The sequence below is a fragment of the Rana temporaria genome, chromosome 5 (genome assembly GCF_905171775.1).
Source record: "Rana temporaria chromosome 5, aRanTem1.1, whole genome shotgun sequence".
NCBI classification, from domain to species: domain Eukaryota; kingdom Metazoa; phylum Chordata; class Amphibia; order Anura; family Ranidae; genus Rana; species Rana temporaria.
This window is the reverse complement of record NC_053493.1, coordinates 346,589,523-346,604,972: the sequence shown is the minus strand read 5'-3', so window position 1 is coordinate 346,604,972 and position 15,450 is coordinate 346,589,523. Positions and strand designations below refer to the sequence as shown.

The following is a 15,450-nucleotide window of genomic DNA, read 5'->3' as shown; positions in this document are numbered from 1 at the left end:
ACCCGGTCCGAAGCTGGGGTCCCGCGATCGGTCTCCGGAACTGAAGAACGGGGAGAGCCGCGTGTAAACACGGCTTCCCCGTGCTTCACTGTGGCGGCTGCATCGATCGTGTCATCCCCTTTATAGGGAGACACAATCCATGACGTCACTCCTACAGCCACACACCCCTACAGTTGTAAACACACACTAGGTGAAACATAACCCCTTCAGCGCCCCCTGTGGTTAACTCCCAAACTGCAACTGTCATTTCCACAATAAAGAATGCATTTAGGGTCACTAAAGGAATTTATTTTTCCTTTTAAATAACAAACATGTCATACTTACCTCCACTGTGCAGTTTGTTTTGCACAGAGTGGCCCCGATCCACATATTCTGGGGTCCCTCGGCGGCTGTCTCTGTCCTCCCCGCAATTACTCACCACAGTCGTGCGAGAGCTCGCATGGTGGTCAGTAATTGCGGGCGCACTCCTGTGATACAGCGAGCGGCCATAGCCGCTCACTGTATCACTCGGCCCCGCCCCTCGGCGCGCCACGTGACTGGATGTGATTGACAGCAGCGCCAGCCAATGGCTGCGCTGCTCTCAATCCATCCGCTCTAGCCAATCAGCGGCCAGGCTGAGCGGCGAAGAGGATATTGGGCCCGCGCGGGACTTTAGACGGGTCAGGTAAGTAAAACGGAGGCTCGGGGGGGGGGGGGGGGGGGGCGGCAACACCAGATGTTTTTTCACCTTAATGCATAGATTGTATTAAGGTGAAAAAATAATTCATTTACAACTCCTTTAAGAGTAAAGATTTTTCATCCCCACAGTGTAGCTTTAAGCACATTGGATATTTGCACACAAAATGTACCTTTTACAGTAAATAGCCATCTTTGCAACATAACATTTCATTACCTTTCAGGTAGAAGAAGAAATACAAACACTCAATCAAGTACTAGCTGCAAAGGAGAGGCGTTTAGCAGAAATAAAAAGAAAGCTTGGAGTAACTCCTCTGACTGAACTGAAGCAAAACATTTCCAAAGGCCTACAAGATGTTGCCGCCACCAATGTGTAAGTTCAGTTCTTTCTACGCAGTGCGCCGGCTGCTGTCCACACTACACTATATTACCAAAAGTATTGGGATGCCTGCCTTTACACATATATGAATGAATGATGTGGCAGAACAGGCAGGGTTAAGCACTCCCAGATTGTGTAAGGGTAAAGGGAGTTGGGCACAACAGCAAACTGACCATGCTTTAAATACAGTATGGATGTAACATAAAACAAGGTCATATAGATGGACATACACTATATTACCAAAAGTATTGGCGTTACACGCACATGAACTTTATGGCATCCCAGCATTAGTCCGTAGGGTTCAATATTGAGTTGGCCCACCCTTTGCAGCTATAACAGCTTCAACTCTTCTGGGAAGGCTGTCCACAAGGTTTAGGAGTGTTTCTATGAGAATGGTTGAACATTCTCCCAGACCCGCATTTGTGAGGCCAGGCACTGATGTAGATGAGAAGGCCTGGCTCGCAGTCTCTGCTCTAATTCATCCCAAAGGTGTTCTATTGGGTTGAGGTCAGGACTCTGTGCAGGCAGTCAAGTTCCTCCACCCCAAACTCTCATCCATGTCTTTATGGACCTTGCTTTGTACACTGGTGTGCAGTCATGTTGGAACAGGAAGGTGACATCCCCAAACTGTTCTCACAAAGTTGTGAGCATGAATGGTCCAAAATGTCTTGGTATGTGGATGCCTTAAGGGGCCAAGCCCAACCCCTGAAAAACAATCTCACACCATAATCCCCCCTCCACCAAATGATTTGGTCCAGTGCACAAAGCAAGGTCCATAAAGACGTGGAGGAATTTGACTGGCCTGCATAGAGTCCTGACCTCAACCCGATAGAACACCTTTAGGGTGAATTAGAGCGGAGACTGCGAGCCAGGCCTTCTCCATATCGGTGCCTAACCTCACAAATGTGCTTCTGGAAGAATGGTCAAACATTCCCATAGACACACTCCTAAACCTGATGATGGACAGCCTTCCCAGAAGAGTTGAAGCTGTTATAGCTGCAAAGGGTGGACAAACTCAATATTGAACCCTACAGACCAAGACTGGGATGCTATTAAAGTTCATGTGCATATAAAGGCAGGTGTCACAATACTTTTGGTAATATAATGTATGTAGAAAGTATTAGCAGAACCACTGGAACTTCAGAATGTCATTGATGTAAAATATGTTTTTACATTGTAATGCTAACCATACAAATATAGAGGAAACCTCAATGAAAACCTGGTATCATCACAAAACAATTATTGTTTAACCAATCTGCCATCACATTTCATCCAGAAGGAACCATCTTTCCTAGAATGAAAAACATCCAGTTAAATTGGGAAAATTATAATTATTTTTTTTATTTGTTGTGAGTAAACATTTTATGAACTAAAATCAGTAAATGGATTATTTACAAAGCAGTGAAAGTATTCAATTTTGAAGGGATTTGATAGAACTTAATACTGAATGCCTGTACGGGAAGTTTGTAAATTTGATGAATTATAACTCATGTTTAATAACCATGCTGAATTTGCTTAAGCTGGCCATACCGAAAATAAGCCCGGGTCTTATATTAATGTTGGCAACCAAAAACACACTAGGGCTTATTTTCGGGGGATGTCTTATTTATTTACGGTATGTACAATGATTTTAAAGTGGTTGCAATGCTAAAAAAAAAAAAAAAAAAAAAAATCATTTTCCTTTAAAGCATGCTAGATTGCATCGTGCTTCTGCTGTGCCATTTATCAATCTCCTGTGTCTTCTCCCCCTCCCCGTCAGGTCAGGAGTCAGTATTTTGTCATAAAAAAAACATTTTAAAATCCATCCTCATAGAATTATGTAATTCGTTTTGTAGGAATTGTGCCGGTGTGCGGTGCAGTGTGTCTCCCTTTGTGATTGTTTTGTGGGAAATACCTTTGTTGCAGCTCCCCTGGGTGTCGCATGGTCTGCTTGGGCTCTTCTTTTATGCTCTAGGATCCCAGAGGGGGGGGGGGCTGCGGGCGGGAAGAGAGCGGAGGAGGGGGGAGCCGGTGTCCTGCTGGCGTCGACTCGCTTCGTGCACTGAGGAGGGAGGGACCGCGGGCATCGGGCGGGAGGAGAGCGATAGGGGGGAGCCGCTGTCATGCTGGCATCAGCCAGCTCCGTGTGCTGGGGAGGGGGGGCTGTGGGCATCAGCCAGGAGGAGAGGAGAAGACCTCCTGTGAGTCTGTAAATAGGGTGTTTTGCACGGTGCAGTTGCAAAGGCCCGTACACATGATCGGATTTTCCGACGGGAATTGTGTGATGGCAGGGTGTTGTTGGAAAATCCGACCATTTGTCGGATCTTACTATTGTTGTTGGATTTCCCGCCAACAAATGTGGGATAGCATGCTTTAAAATTTTCCGACAACAAATGTGTGTTGCTCAGAAGCATTGCTAACCATAACACAACATTAGCAGAAGTTGCCCAAAGGGTGGCGCTAAAGAGCTGCAAAAACACGTAGTTTCGTGTTTGTTGGCCGATAATTCTTTGCCGTTTGTAAGCAATACAAGTTCACAGCCAACGCCCTTCGGACAAAAGTCCTACTATTTGTCCGCAGAAAATACGATCGTGTGTATGAGGCTTTAGTCTGAACAGAACTGCAGTTTGCATAGGCTAAAGCTGGCCATACACTGATAGAGATATTTAATTTAGCCTGAAAATTTTCAGTTGTAGGATGTTGGGTGGGAGAGGCCAACAGCATCACCCATTAGGCTGGGTTCACACTACTACACTACTTTCATCCTACTTTGCTCTGTGTTCAATGTTTCCCTATGAGAGCGTCTTGTAGCGTCCTACACAAGTCGGTCCGACTTTGAAAATGCTCCCTGTACTACTTTTGGTCCTACATTGATCCTACTTCAGGCCCATTGAATATCATTGAAGTCGGACCAAAGTAGTATCCTGTTCATGAAAGTAGGATGGATGTAGGACCAATGTAGGATAAATGTAGGACCGATGTAGCAGAGCAAAGTAGGATGAAAGTAGTGTAGTAGTGTGAACCCAGCCTTAAGCTACTTCACCTGGAGGTGGTTGAAATTTGAACAGGGAATGGACAGCTTGAGTCTCCGGTTCTATAGTTAGAAGCTGAAGGTGCCTGCAGACTCAGGAAGACTTTGAATGGATCTGCTGTAGTTCTGTAGGTCTGAGAAATACAAGGAGCAGAGTCATATCTCCAGCAGGGAGTGCTGCTTGCAATTCATGGTAGGTGATAATTAATAGCCACAACATGCTTATTGCAACTGATGTATTTCTTATTGCCATAAAGCAGGACACTGCTTCTGGCTAAATATGTAAACCCAGAGTTATGGTGTCTTCATTCCCTTGCAAGGTCCTCTAGAGCCACCCTTGCATGTGTGCTCCTTGCTGGGACTAGGGTTGCCACTCATCCGGGATTTACTCAGACAGTCTGGGTTTTAAATCACGTGCCGGATTTTAGACCTCCTGAAACCCAGACACATTATTCAGACAGGACTGTGGCTCCCCAAGTAACCGAGTACCACAACTGCAAAGTGCATAGGTGTGCGCACGGGACAGATGGGGCCTATGCACACCCTAAACATAAGGTTTGCCAACCTTTTGGAGGGTTGGTTGCAGTTGTCTAAGCCTAGTGTCTGTGACATTGTTATTAGTCGGGAGGGTTAAAAATGATTATCTTCAGAATTATTCCAGATTTATTCTGGTTTATAAATATTGATGTCGGTATATAGGAACTTATTTATCTAGCAGCATATAGTAATCAGAATCCGAGTATCCGAATAAAAATGAGTGTTGACTTCCAGTGAAGGTCACACAATGATAGCAAATGTTGTTGTGGTTTCCTTTTTTAATGCATTTTGTTTCTACAGTACTCCATACATTTGTTGTGGCTATAGATATTTACACGGTTCCGAAGAATAAATGGTCTGTGAAGGAAGACTCTTGCATCAGCACCATCTTCCTTAAATTATTAGACAGATGGTGGCTTATTCCACTTGCAGCATATCCACTTGCAGATTATTTGGAGGATTTGGTCTAGCCACGTGATATGAACGATGTATGGGACATGGTTAGGGCAAGCTCGGGATCTGTCACAAATATTTTTTTAGGAAATCAAATCTCACAGATATTGATGTTCTGTTTGGCTGTAATGCTGACCCGCTGGCCTCTGTGCTTTCTAAATCACTAAGCTACAACAAATATGAGGATCAGGAAAATCAGACAAAAGGGAGCCTGCATTCACATTAGTGTTTTAGGTGAACGCACTCAAAATCCCATGATTGTGTGTATATTCAGGAAATACTTGAGAAATGTTAAACCATGATATATTATAATGCTAGAATTATGTGTTGTGTCACTATTACAAGCTTTGATTACACTGCCCCAGCGGCAGCCGATACATAGGCGGCGCTGCCTCCCTAATCTTAATGCGTCACCCTCTATTTATCGGACGCCTAGATTTCTACACGTTTTTTTTTTCTTTTTTAAGCACTGAGGCTCTAATTGGCTTTAAAAAGGTTGGGCTCAGGGCACAGAGCTCTGTGCACCGAGCCCACCCGCTTGTGACATTAGCGAATCAATATTCGCTATTGTTTTCCTGATTCTCCTCCTGGCCAATCAGGACAGGAAGAGGGGCTTAGGACCTGATTGGCCAGGAGGAAAAGCTGGGGAAGCAGCGTCCTGGATGGGGTAAGCGCCGACCTGGCAGAGGTTTTTTTTCTGCCACCCCCAAAAAATGGAGCACCACACAAACCCTACCTACCTAAACCCATACAGTCATGTGTCCGTTACTTATTTCAGTATTTTTCTTGTTTTCAGGTACAGAAAAACCTCGGAGACCCTTTCCCATGCTGGACAGAGAGCCTCAGCAGCCATCTCCACAGTTGGCTCTGTCATTACGAAAAAATTGGAAGATGTAAAGTAAGTATGACATCAGGTCAGATACCGGAATGCTGTAATTACATTCATATTATTACAACATGTAGGTATTTTGGACACATCTTGCAAGTGTAAACTTCCCCCACAGAGAGGAGCTGTCCAGTCTTTTACAGGCCTCTGCGCCTTAAAGTGGAACTATAAGCAAAACCTTTTTTAAATTTAAGGCCTCATTTACACGGACGGACCGTTCGGGTCCGCCTGTCAGTTTTGACGGCGGATCTGAACGGCCGCTCCATGCATCCCTATGGAGCGTCGGATGTCAGCGGAGACATGTCTGCTGACATCCGATCCGCTAAAAACAGACGTATGGGGGCACGTCCCCATCCGTCCATATCGGATCGGGTAAGATCTGATGAAAACGGACATTTTGTCCGTTTTCATCAGATCGCTCCATAGGAGACAGCGGTGCCCGACAAGCCCCTCCCCGCTCAGTGAGCAGAGAGGAGCTTGTCATCCGTCGGTTTAGCGGAGATCTGCGGACTGATCTCCCGCTGAGCTTGCGGGAGCAGGCGTACTCCGTTGCGACGGAGTCCGCCTCGTGTGAATTGGGCCTAAGGAAGGAAATAAGGAAGGGTTATAACCCCTGTCAGAATTTTTTTTGTCCCATAGCCAAACAGGAAATGTGAGGAAATCCTTCCAAATTAAAGAGTTTGTAAAGTCAGAAGATTTTTTATCTTAATGCATTTTATGCATTAAGATAAAAAGCCTTCTGTGTGCAGCAGCTACCTAATACTTACCCAAGCCTCATCTTTGTCCACAAATGTCCTTGAGTGTCTCAGCAATCCGAGACTCTCCCTCCTAATTGGCTAATGCACAGCAGTGGCGCAGTGTCTGAATGGACAGGGAGCTGTGCCTCGGCTTGGGTGCCCCCATAGAAAGCTGCTTGCTGTGGAGGAACTCAACAGGAGGGAGGGGCCAGGAGCACAGAAGAGGGACCTGCAAATCAATGGAGAAGTTCTTTAAAATTACCCTGACACACCTTTGAAAATCCCTGACAGCATGGACTATTTTGCTTTTGCAAAAAAAAAGTAAAATCCACTGCAATCAACACATTTTCTTCTACTCCTAATACTGTACTATGTCTCCAATACATAACCAATACTGCTTCACAAAAATATGAATTGGAAGGTTTTGATACATGCTGTGTAACATGCCTCGTCTTACTCATCTCAAAATCATCTTTCTTTAGGGAAGAAATAGCCTATTACCACACAAATGTGTCTCTTTTATGTTAAAAAGTCTAACTAAAGGCAAAACTTTTTTTTTTTTTTTAGTTTTTGATAGAGTGGAGAGGGATTAGAATGCTTGTCAGTTTTTATTGCTGTCCCCAGAAATGTAATAGAGGGGAAATCTTCCAATGGGGACACTAGTTCTGGTAACCTGGAGGTCCCCAAGTGATTCCCCTTATTTGCAGAGATTTCCTCTCACTTCCTTTTAGGCTATGGGACAGGAAATTAAGAGAAATCTTTGCAATGGGACACAGATGGCAAAAAAAAAATCTGACAGGGGTTATACCCCTCCCTTCCGCATCGAAAATAGAAAAAAATGTTTTGCCTATAGTTCTACTTTAACTCAAAACCGAAAATATTACATAATACAGCTTACCAGTCCTCAGGTGGTTGCATTCGTTTTGTCTTACAATGGCCGCCAATTTGATTAGCAAAAATATGCAGATCCTTTGTTTTATATATTTGAAATAAAGGAAATTAAATGTAACAATAATGTTGCTATATTTTATGTCTCAATAAAAAAAGGAGTTCCAGGCTCCCCCCAAAAAATTTTAAGTCAGCAGCTACAAATACTGTAGCTGCTGACTTTTAATATATGGACACTTACCTGTCCAGGGATCCATCAATTTCATCACCTGAACTGATTTTTCAAACGGCTTTGGGTGCAGGCGCCGGCATAACAAGTAAAGGAAACAGGAAGTGAATTAACGCCTTGCAGCTTGACAGCCTGTTTCCGGGTTGTGCCTTGTGGGTCGTCCCGCAGTCTCCCAGGAGATGTGTCCCAGGATACTGCGGAGAAAGGGGCCAAAATTCTGTCTCAGATTGCCATGTACCCGCTCCCCCTCCCCCAAAAATGGGCAAACAAGCGGAACTTCCCCTTTTGGGTGGAGCTCGGCTTTAAGCGTCTGAACATTTTGTAGACGAGTAGCAAGAACAAAGTCACAACTGGTTAAACAAATTTGGGTAAAACACAGATATAAACCTAAATATCAAAGAGGAACTTCACTCCAACCCCCCCCCCCCCCCTCGGTTCCCACCTTACGTCTTAAGCAAGGCTCTCTAAAAAATCATACTCGCCTTCTCAGTGGATACAGCGTTGTCCTGCAGCAATCTGCTGTTCAGGTGTCAAAACCTCAGTCTAGCTCCACCGTTTAGGGTCCTCTTCAACCAGATGCATCTTCTGGGTTCAAGCAGCCCCACTGAAGCATTGATGCCCACAGCTCTGCCTTGCTGGCTGCTTTGTGAATGGGCACATGTGCCCTCCTGATATATGTGATGAGAGTCCACATGAAAAAAACAACAAAAAAAAACACAGAAATAGCCCCCCTAAAAAAAGAATGCACTGGCTATCATTATTGCAGAGGGGGTGAAGTCATGGACCCTCAGTTTATTTGTGGAGTAAAGTTCTGCTTTAATAAATTAGTAAAATGAACGGGCAGACTAAATGAATCATCAATATTCTATCTATGATTAAAATTTTTCCAGAGTTTAATTTATTTATTACAGGTACAATTTACTTTAGTGTCTTATTGCAGGTCATGCTATTATGTTTATTAGTGTTTTTGTTGTATATTATTGTTGTGCATGTATCCCCTACCAAATGGGTGAAATGAGGTTTTCGTTGCAGTTAGATTTCCATACTACGAATAAAACCTTTTGTGTTTGAATGCACTTTATATTTGATAGAAAAAAAATCTGTCCTTAAACTAAGCTACTAACACACTGACATTTTCATTTGGACCAATGGGCCAGATTCACCAAAGAGATACAACGGCGTTTCTCCTGATACGCTGTCGTATCTCTGTTTCTATCTATGCGACTGATTCATAGAATCAGTTACGCATAGATATCCATAAGATCCGACAGGTGTAATTGTTTTACACTGTCGGATCTTAGGATGCAATACCACGGCCGCCGCTGGGTGGAGTTCGCGTCGTAAACCAGCGTCGGGTATGCAAATTAGCAGTTACGGCGGATCCACGACGGGTTTTCGCGTTCGCTACGTCGCCGCTAGTCTAGTTTCCCGTCGCAAAGTTAGTCGTCGTTTTGGGTGCCCTAACTTTAGTCAGCAATCGTATTGCTGTCTAAAGTATGGCCGTCGTTCCCGCGTCGAAATTTTAAATCTAACGTCGTTTGCGTAACACGTCCGGGAATACGGAAGTACGCTACGCGCGTCGCCGTTCAAAAAATGACGTCACGGGGCGCAAAGCACGGCGGGAGTTAGGAAACGGAGCATGCGCAGTAGGTCCGGCGCGGGAGCGCGCCTAATTTAAATGGCACACGCCCATTTGAATTGGCCCGCCTTACGCCGGAGGCCGCCGGCGTAGTTTTCATCGCAAGTGCTTTGTGAATCAGGCACTTGCGATGAAAACTTGCGGCGGTGTAACGTATCTACGATACGTTACGCCGCCGCAGTTCTATGTGAATCTGGCCCAATGTTCTTTAGCTTTTGTGCAGCTTGTAATCTTTATTCTTTCAGTTCAATTTGGACATTTACTTCAAAGGGAAATCACTTTATGCTCAGGGTAGTCATCTTGTGTCAAAGTCAAGCTGAGTGTTGAGAAATGTGAAGACCATGTAATAATACAGTCACAATCATTAACTGAAGAGTATTCGTGAAGTGGGCAAGTTGCCTTGTCAAAGGTCCACAGGAGCCAACGTGACATCCACTGGTGTTTGCAGTCAGTACAATGATTCACGTATTGCTTATCCAATCGGGCATTGTAGGGCAGTACATGCAAACCGTAACAAGCACAAGTGACTGCCAATTTTGCGCATTAGTAATAGCAGAAATGTTCACATTTTTTAAGGATTCTTACCATCTGGTGGGTTTACGCTTTTCATTTCTACATGAGAGCATGGACGATCCATACGCACAGGCGTGGATAGGCCTCGAGATTGTGGCCTAGGCTTCCGGAGAGGCGCCTCACACAGACGTCCTCCTTGGTTAAAGAGGCAGTCCAGAGAGAGCGCGCCAAAGACGTTCTCCCCCTTAAATTTCTTCACCCAGCAGGCCATGCGGGGTGCAAAGTACTTTGGGATTGCACAGTTGCACTCTGGGTATTGTAGTCTATCAATTAACCAGGGCAATGGAGTCTCTATCTCCCTGTACTTCGATTCCCACAATTCTTTGCTGCACCAGTGTAAAACCAAATAGGAGGTGGCTATCCAATAATTGGCCACTGGAGGCAGGGCCAGATTAAGAACATCATGGGCCTGGTGCTGAGGATTTTGGTGGGGCCTTTTAGGCTGCATTCACACCTCCGCGACAAGTAATGCCGCGTACGCGGCATATTTTGCTGCGAATAGTGTAACTTTTTTTTTTACAAATCCTTCCTATTGCTTTGTATGGCCGAACGCCAATGCCGCCTGAAAAAAAGGGTCCGGGATTTTTTTTCATGCCGCAGGTGTACGGCGTCTATGAGATGTGAACCATCTCATAGACAGCAATGGGAATTCTCCCCTCCAGCGGCACGAGCGGCCGGCGTCGGGCGCTTTGTCGCAGAGGTGTGAATGGGGTGTAATAAATAATAAATAAATGCGTGGGAATGACATGAACGCAGCCCAGCCAAGGCAAGTGACCAAAGGCACAGAACCCAGAAGGAAGACCGGGTGAAGATGGAAGTGTCCAGGCCCCGCCTGATTCATCGCAGCACTGGAGGGCTCAGTCTGAAAATTGAAGTGTACACTAATGTGCTAATATGCTGTGCATACTTGTACATTGTGGCATAACCTACCCCAGGGCCTCTAAAAAGTAGTAATGTCAGGAAAGTTTACTACCGCTTTATTATGACAGGATCCCAGGAGCCTCTCATGGGGCCCCCTACTGACCCGGTGGACGGTGGCCCTTGGGCAGTGCCTAAGTGCACAGTTGCCAACATTTAAAAAATATTTTCAGGGACACTTTTTTATACAAGTGCTATATTTAGAGTAGCTGAGATCCCCGATGTTCCTCTATACATCATAGTAGTAATCACAAAATTAAATGAGTACTAATAATGGGGCAGAACAAATATGAGAACTGATATTTCCTTTAGTTGAACTAACAAAAGTGTGTCCATTCTAGAGCTGGTAACATTGAGGATATTCAGTATAATTTTAAAGAACTGTTTTTGTGGGTAAGCGACATAGGGGAGGAGTATGGACAGTATATAAGTGGGAAGTATGTGCAGGTGAGGGAAGGAATGTGGAGGGTCTAACAGTGGGCACTATGTACAGGAGAGGAGTACAAAGGGTACGGAAAAAAGCACTATGTACAGGAGAGGAGTGTGAAGGGTATGACAATGGGCAGTATGTACAGGAAGAGTGAGGGGGTATGACAGAGGGTAGTACGTACCAGAGAGAAGTGTGGAGGGTATGATGGGGCAGTATGTACAGGAGAGGAGTGTGGAGGGTATGACAGTGGGCAGTATGTACAGGAGAGGAATGTAGACGGTATGATAGTGGGCTCTATGTATAGGAGAGGAGTGTGGAGGGTATGACAGTGAACACTATGTATAGGAGAGGAGTGTGGAGGGTATGACAGTGGGCACTATGTATAGGAGAGGAGTGTGGAGGGTATGACAGTGAGCAGTATGTACAGGAGAGGAGTGTGGAGGGTGCGACAGTGGGCACTAAGTACAGGAGAGAAGTGTATGACAGCAAGCACTATGTACAGGAGAGGAGTGTGAAGGGTATGACAGTGGGCGCTATGTATAGGTGAGGAGTGTGTAGGGTATGACAGTGGGCACTATGTACAGGAGAGAAGTGTAAAGGGTATGACAGTGGGCACTATGTACAGGACAGGAGTGTGGAGAGTATGACAGTGAGCACTATGTACAGGAGTGGAAGGATATTTAGGGACTGAGTAGTGGTTAAGCGGGTCATACATGGATTGAAATGACGCCAATTATGCAGAGACCAGCCATAGTGAATCTATGTATGGGCTAGCTGGTTTTACACAAGTCAATCTATTAATCAACTTGAGTACAACCAGCCTGTTTTTTTTTTCTTAAAACAATCAGTGCTGCCAGCTAAAGTTAGCAACACTGATCATTGTACGCACTGGCAGAACACAATAACACTGCAGGAGTGATTCCCCCATCCACAGGTCAGCAGGTGAGAGGGTGTGTGGGGACAGGCTGGGGAGAGATACTAGTCAGTGGCTGGGTAGGCACTGGTAGTATCAGAGCCAGATACACACAGGTTACATACGCCACGATCGTTAGAGCGAGAACAATAATTCTAGTACTAGACCTCCTCTGTAACTCTAAACATGTAACCTAAAAAAATGTAAAGCATCACTTAGGATACCAAAAAAAATTGTGCTAACTTAACTAACTGTTTTTTTAATGAATGAATAATTTTTTTCCAAAAAAACATGTTTGAAAAATTGCTGCGCAAATACTGTGCTAGAGCTGCACAATTAATCGTTAAAAAAATTGTGATCTCGATTCAACCCCCCTGACGATCTTCAATGCAGAGTTTGCTGATTCTTTCATATAACAAGTGGAGAGACTTTCAGCTGTCAAAAGAAAATATCTGGGCAGTCTGCCAAGTTTTTAACAGGAAACATTGTAACTAACACTTCCTTCTTAGATCAAAGGGATACACTTCTGTGTGTAAAGAACAAATCCGGGCAGTCTGCGAAGTTTGTAAACAAAATGAAACATTGTAACTAACTAACATTGTAACTAAATTTAACCACTTAAAGTCCAACACTTGTTTCTTAAGTTAAAAAGCAATATTATTTGCTAGAAAATTACTTGGAACTGCCAAACATTATATATATTTTAGCAGAGACTCTAGGGAATACAATGGCTATTGCTGCAATATTTTATGTCACACTGCATTTTCCCACTTCAATGAATAATAAAAACCATAAAAACAAAACAGTGAAGTTAGCCCATTTTTTTTTTTTTTTGTTTTAATGTGAAAGATGATGTTACGCCGCAACAATCGTGAGAGAATCGTGATCTATCTTCTAAGCAAAAAAATTGCAATTCTCATTTTAGCCAGAATCATTCAGCTCTACACCGTGCAACATAAAAAGTGCAAAGACCACCATAGAGTAATTTTCTAGCAAAAAACAAATGATGATTTTTACATGTAGTAGAGAAGTGTCAGAATTGGCCTGGGTGGCAAGGGGTTAATTACCATGAATAATATACAAATAATTATTATAAGCACTGTGATCCTATCAGTCTGCTGTAGTGTGTCAGCTTGTATTTATATTGGCAGCTCTGAATGTAGCTTCTGACAGGCTGTGCAAGCAGGCCCGTATCTCCGGAACCATAAATGATAGCCGTCCCATATTTTAACCAGTTGTGGGGTAGCTCTTCCCATGCCTACCCCCAAATGTGGGGTTTCTGTGACCTCTGGTCATCGAGCTACAACCCCCCAAATTCGATCTTAAAAAAAAAAATTCTTAAAAAAAAAAAAAAAAAAAAAAAATTTTTTTTTTTTTTTTTTGGGCAAATGGGCCTATCTTGAGAAAGGGGCCTGGAGCTGCAGCTCCATCAGCCCCATTGTTAATCCGGCCCTGACTGGAGGGTGCTGAGTTCCTTCTATATCTGCAAACGGTAGTCTTTTAACCATGTATAAAGTGATACCTTGCTACATGTATTTATACCCAACAACAAAAATGTAATTATAAAAAAAACAAAAAAAACAACAATATATAATTAACAGGGAGGGTGCATCTGAGTGGAGACAAATTAATTATCTTACAAGCCTGAAAGCTAAAGTGGGGCTTTCCCGTCTACCTGCAGATGTACGAAGATGGAGAACTTTGTTTTATTTAAGGCCTCATGTATACTGGACGTTAAAATAACGTTATAAAAACGCAAGTAACTTTTTAGTGAGTTTTCCAATGTCGTTTTTCAGCGTTTTTTGACGTTAAAGCGTTTTTACAGCTGAAAAACTCCTCTCAGAACCCACTAGTTTTGGTTTTTTTTTAAAGCCAAAAAACGCCACAGCCAAAAACTGCTGATAACATGATGTGAAGTTTAATGATTGTAGAAAAAAACATCTGAAGCCAAAAAATGGCTGCTGTAAAAACGTCCAAAAACTTCCAGTGTGCATGAGACCTTAAATATTGGAAATGGGTTCTAGTTTCTAACATGCCGAGTGATGATTTAACTTCCATAATGCATACTAGACGTTAAAATAACGTTATAAAAACGGCAGTAGCTTTGCAGTGAGTTTTTCAACGTTTTTTAAAGTTTTTGCAATAGCGTTTTTTAGCGTTCATTAGCATTTGTTTGCGTTGGCTGTTTAGTGTTTTTTTTCAATGGATCAAAAACGTTAAACGCTGGTGAGCGGCGTTTTTGAGCGTTTATCAGCATTTTTTTTACCTCCTTTTTAGGAATGATGGATTTGCACATCATATTCTATGTAAAAAAAACAGAAAGTAAGTAATAATTTTGCATCAGCATTCACAGAAATATACTGTCCTTAAAGTATACCTAACCCTGAAAACAATTACCGCATTTATCGGCGTATAACACGCACAGGCGTATAACACGCACCCTAACTTTAAGAGGGAAGTTTTAGGAAAAAAACATTTCAAAGCCCCCTGTGTATAACACGCAGGCACAGTTTACCCTCTATTTCCAGGGTAAAAAAGTGAGTGTTATACGCTAATAAATACAGTATGTAATATATTGCAGCTTACCAGTCCATAGATGTTATGGCTGCATTTGTTTTCTGCTTTCAGGATTTTCTCCCCATTTGTTGTTTCACCTATGTAAATAATACATCCTCTCCCTTCATGTCTACACACATTTCTACATTGTACCTATGGAGGGAGCCATGAGTGTCACACAGGCTGGACTTTAAACATATCTGCCTTTTTGTTCATTTCCATGAAAAGGTGTAAAAATGGGACCAGTAGTTTACACAATAAAGATAAGTTTCTTTTTGCTTACTTTTATAGATTTAAGCTGGCCATAGATGGATTGACAATTTTGGTTCATCTACAGCCATCCGTCAGACTAAAATCCAAAGTACAAACACACATGCTCCGAACCAATGCTAACCATAAGACAACATTGGCAGAAGTTGCCCAAAGGGTGGCGCTAAAGAGCAGAAAAAACACGTAGTTCTGTGTATGTTGGCTGAAAAAGTTCTGCCGTCTGTATGCAGAACAAGTTCACAGCCAATGCCCTTCGCACAAAATTCCACGGATTCGTCCGATGGAAATCCGATCGTGTGTACGAGGCTTTTGTCATTTTCACAGCAAAAAATGCTGTAAAAATGCATTGTTTACTGT

At 43.4% G+C, this 15,450-nt stretch overlaps 1 protein-coding gene across 7 annotated transcripts in view; it reads left to right on the top strand.

Moving 5' to 3' along the window:
* Positions 1-15,450, top strand: part of TPD52 (tumor protein D52) — a 265,231-nt gene that overhangs the window by 121,225 nt on the left and 128,556 nt on the right. For all 7 annotated transcript variants that reach the window (XM_040354489.1, XM_040354487.1, XM_040354488.1 and 4 more), the window contains exons 3-4: positions 900-1,048; positions 5,851-5,952. In XM_040354489.1, the coding sequence (XP_040210423.1) occupies positions 900-1,048; positions 5,851-5,952 (251 nt within the window). The remainder of the gene's footprint in view (positions 1-899; positions 1,049-5,850; positions 5,953-15,450) is intronic.